This window comes from Alosa pseudoharengus, unplaced genomic scaffold, assembly GCF_046254945.1.
Source record: "Alosa pseudoharengus isolate Yale_2024_CS ecotype anadromous, Long Island Sound unplaced genomic scaffold, YU_APseudo_1.1 YU_APseudo_1.1_scf_17, whole genome shotgun sequence".
NCBI lineage: Eukaryota > Metazoa > Chordata > Actinopteri > Clupeiformes > Clupeidae > Alosa > Alosa pseudoharengus.
This window is the reverse complement of record NW_027468640.1, coordinates 17,608,754-17,611,253: the sequence shown is the minus strand read 5'-3', so window position 1 is coordinate 17,611,253 and position 2,500 is coordinate 17,608,754. Positions and strand designations below refer to the sequence as shown.

Here is a 2,500-nt window from a genome sequence, read left to right as displayed (position 1 = left end):
TATTCGTCCTTACCTTGAAGGTTCCATTGCAAACAAGCAGAAGAACCAACACCAAAAGCTGCACTGGGAAAGTGACTCCATAAGAGACTGCCATGGCCACGTTCCTGATGAGAGATAGAGAGTGAGCGAGAGGGAGAGAGAGAGAGAGAGAGAGAGAGAGAGAGATGAGAAGGAAAGAAAGAGAGTGATGAAAACATTGTGTTTGACAACAAGAATGTAGAAAAGATGACAAGAGCATTTAACAAACTATGAAGAAAATCTTGTTTGAAAACATGTCTCCTATATTAACTACCTTAGATTAATTATGTGATTAATTTATTATGTAAGGGATAATGTATGGAACGCCGGTCATTATTGGGAAAATAAGTCTCGACAGGGCGAATCAGACCCCGACGCTCCAGCGCCCTGAAGGGACTTATTTACCGATAATGACCGGCGTTCCATACATTATCTCGCTATACGGCTACTTGCCAAAACGAAAAAATAAACTCCACATGATATGTCTCTCTACATGTATTTGTTACCGTTTCGTCGTGGCTTTTGCTGAGAAACAAATAGTTCGCAACACATGCTGAACTTGAATAAAAATTTCTGAAACAGCTGATCAACCGTTGAAATGGAGCATTCTACTAGCATTGTGAAGAGCCGTGTAATAATGAGTAATGTCTCTGTCTCTTCCTGTCTGTCTGTTTCTCTTGCTCTCTCTCTCTCTCTGTCTCTGTCTCTATCAGACTTTCTCTCTTTCTTCTTAGGTTAAGATCAAGTCTGAACTCACTTTTCTGAGACCAGCATTTGGACCGTAAACATGGTGATGAAGATAACAGCCAGGAAGATGACCGATTCATGCATTCCCTTCAGCTTAATGAGGCGGTACTGAAACAACACAGATGCGTGCGGACACACGCGGACACACACACACACACACACACACACACACACACACCACTATTAACACATGGTCCAACAGTTACACAACAAACCACAACAATAACAATATGACACAACAGAAAAAGAAAATATTTGATATGCATACACCACAAAAGCTGAAATCAGTCCAACACCCATTACAGAGAATTTCCAGTACAGCTTCCTTCACAGTAACTGCAGTTAGACTTAAACAATACCTGTCTCTCCAGTTTAAGGTCATTGAATAACAGAGTTAAACAATCCATCTTTTTGGCTTTCGTTCTGATGGTAACAGAATAAAAAAAGGAGAGAGACAGAGAGAGAAAGGAGAGGGGGAGAGATAGATAAGTAAACATATTTTGGTAAACTTGGTAAACAATACCAAACATACTTTTAATTGTTTCACCAGAGGGTGAATTTAGACACAATGGCATTGATAGACATGTTGACAGAGAATGCCTTGTCGCTATGGCAACAGAAGGCACAACATACTCAGCTGCATCCAGTAGATCCAAAGACTCGACTCGGCCGTCACTAAACATTTGGGGGGAGCTATCATTGTGTGTGTGTGTGTGTGTGTGTGTGTGTGTGTGTGTGTGTGTGTGTGTATGTGTGTGTGAGAGAGAGATGTAGGTAGCAAGCGGGGAGAAAGGGAGATAGGGAGACAAAGAAAGTAGTGAGTAAGTGAATGACCAAAAAGACATGTTATATTTATGTTATTCATGCTACGTCTATATAATGTATGCATAAATACTATTTTTATATTCTATCATAATGCTATTGCTGGTGTTTGTTGTGTATATACTGTATATTTATGCATAATTAAGTGCTACTAGGAGTTCACTCAAACTTACCGGCTGCTGTGAAGGTCTGTCTGTCTGGTTTGACCCTGTAAGAGATATACAATCCAAAGGATTGCAGTATTACAAGGGGGCTGAGCTAACATAACAAAATATTAATGTACAATATTTAAGCAACGTAATCTTATATATGTTTTTGGTTACTGTTATTATTTTGTTAAATTCTATTTAGTCTATTACTAACATTGCTACTTTTTTTGAAATTTAAGCTATGTGACTTCACTTGATGAAAACTGATAATTGTAATGTTAATGTGATGTTTCTTTATGTCATCCATTGTAAGCCACGTAGGACAAAATCATTCACTAAGAATTATCAACATCAACATATAAACATAAACATAGGTTTATACATACTGTAGGCCACAGAAACTATAGCAGAAAGGAAAAGAGCAGAAAGAAAGGGCAGAGCAGGCTGTACTTCCTGAGGAGGCTGCGGTCCTTCAATGTGTGCAGCAAGCTCCTCAGGATGTTCTACCAGTCTGTTGTTGCCAGCGTCCTCTTCTATGCAGTAGTATGTTGGGGAGGAAGCACAAGGAAGAAGGATGCGGGGCGAATTGACAGGCTGGTAAGGAAAGCTGGCTCTGTAGTGGGAGCTGAACTGGAGTGCATCACTTTACTATCTGACAAAAGGACCCTAAATAAACTGATCAACATCTTGGACAATGAGTGTCACCCACTCCACAGCACTATTGTTAAGCAGAAGAGCCTGATCAGCTGGAGACTTCGCTCACT

General features: G+C 40.0%; 1 protein-coding gene across 3 annotated transcripts in view; it reads right to left on the bottom strand.

Annotated features, from left to right (window-relative positions):
• Positions 1 to 2,500, bottom strand: part of LOC143127317 (adenylate cyclase type 4-like) — a 27,150-nt gene that overhangs the window by 9,292 nt on the left and 15,358 nt on the right. For all 3 annotated transcript variants that reach the window (XM_076288737.1, XM_076288739.1, XM_076288738.1), the window contains exons 12-16: positions 1,761 to 1,795; positions 1,399 to 1,458; positions 1,125 to 1,188; positions 776 to 873; positions 14 to 104 (exon numbers count right to left, since the gene is read on the bottom strand). In XM_076288737.1, the coding sequence (XP_076144852.1) occupies positions 14 to 104; positions 776 to 873; positions 1,125 to 1,188; positions 1,399 to 1,458; positions 1,761 to 1,795 (348 nt within the window). The remainder of the gene's footprint in view (positions 1 to 13; positions 105 to 775; positions 874 to 1,124; positions 1,189 to 1,398; positions 1,459 to 1,760; positions 1,796 to 2,500) is intronic.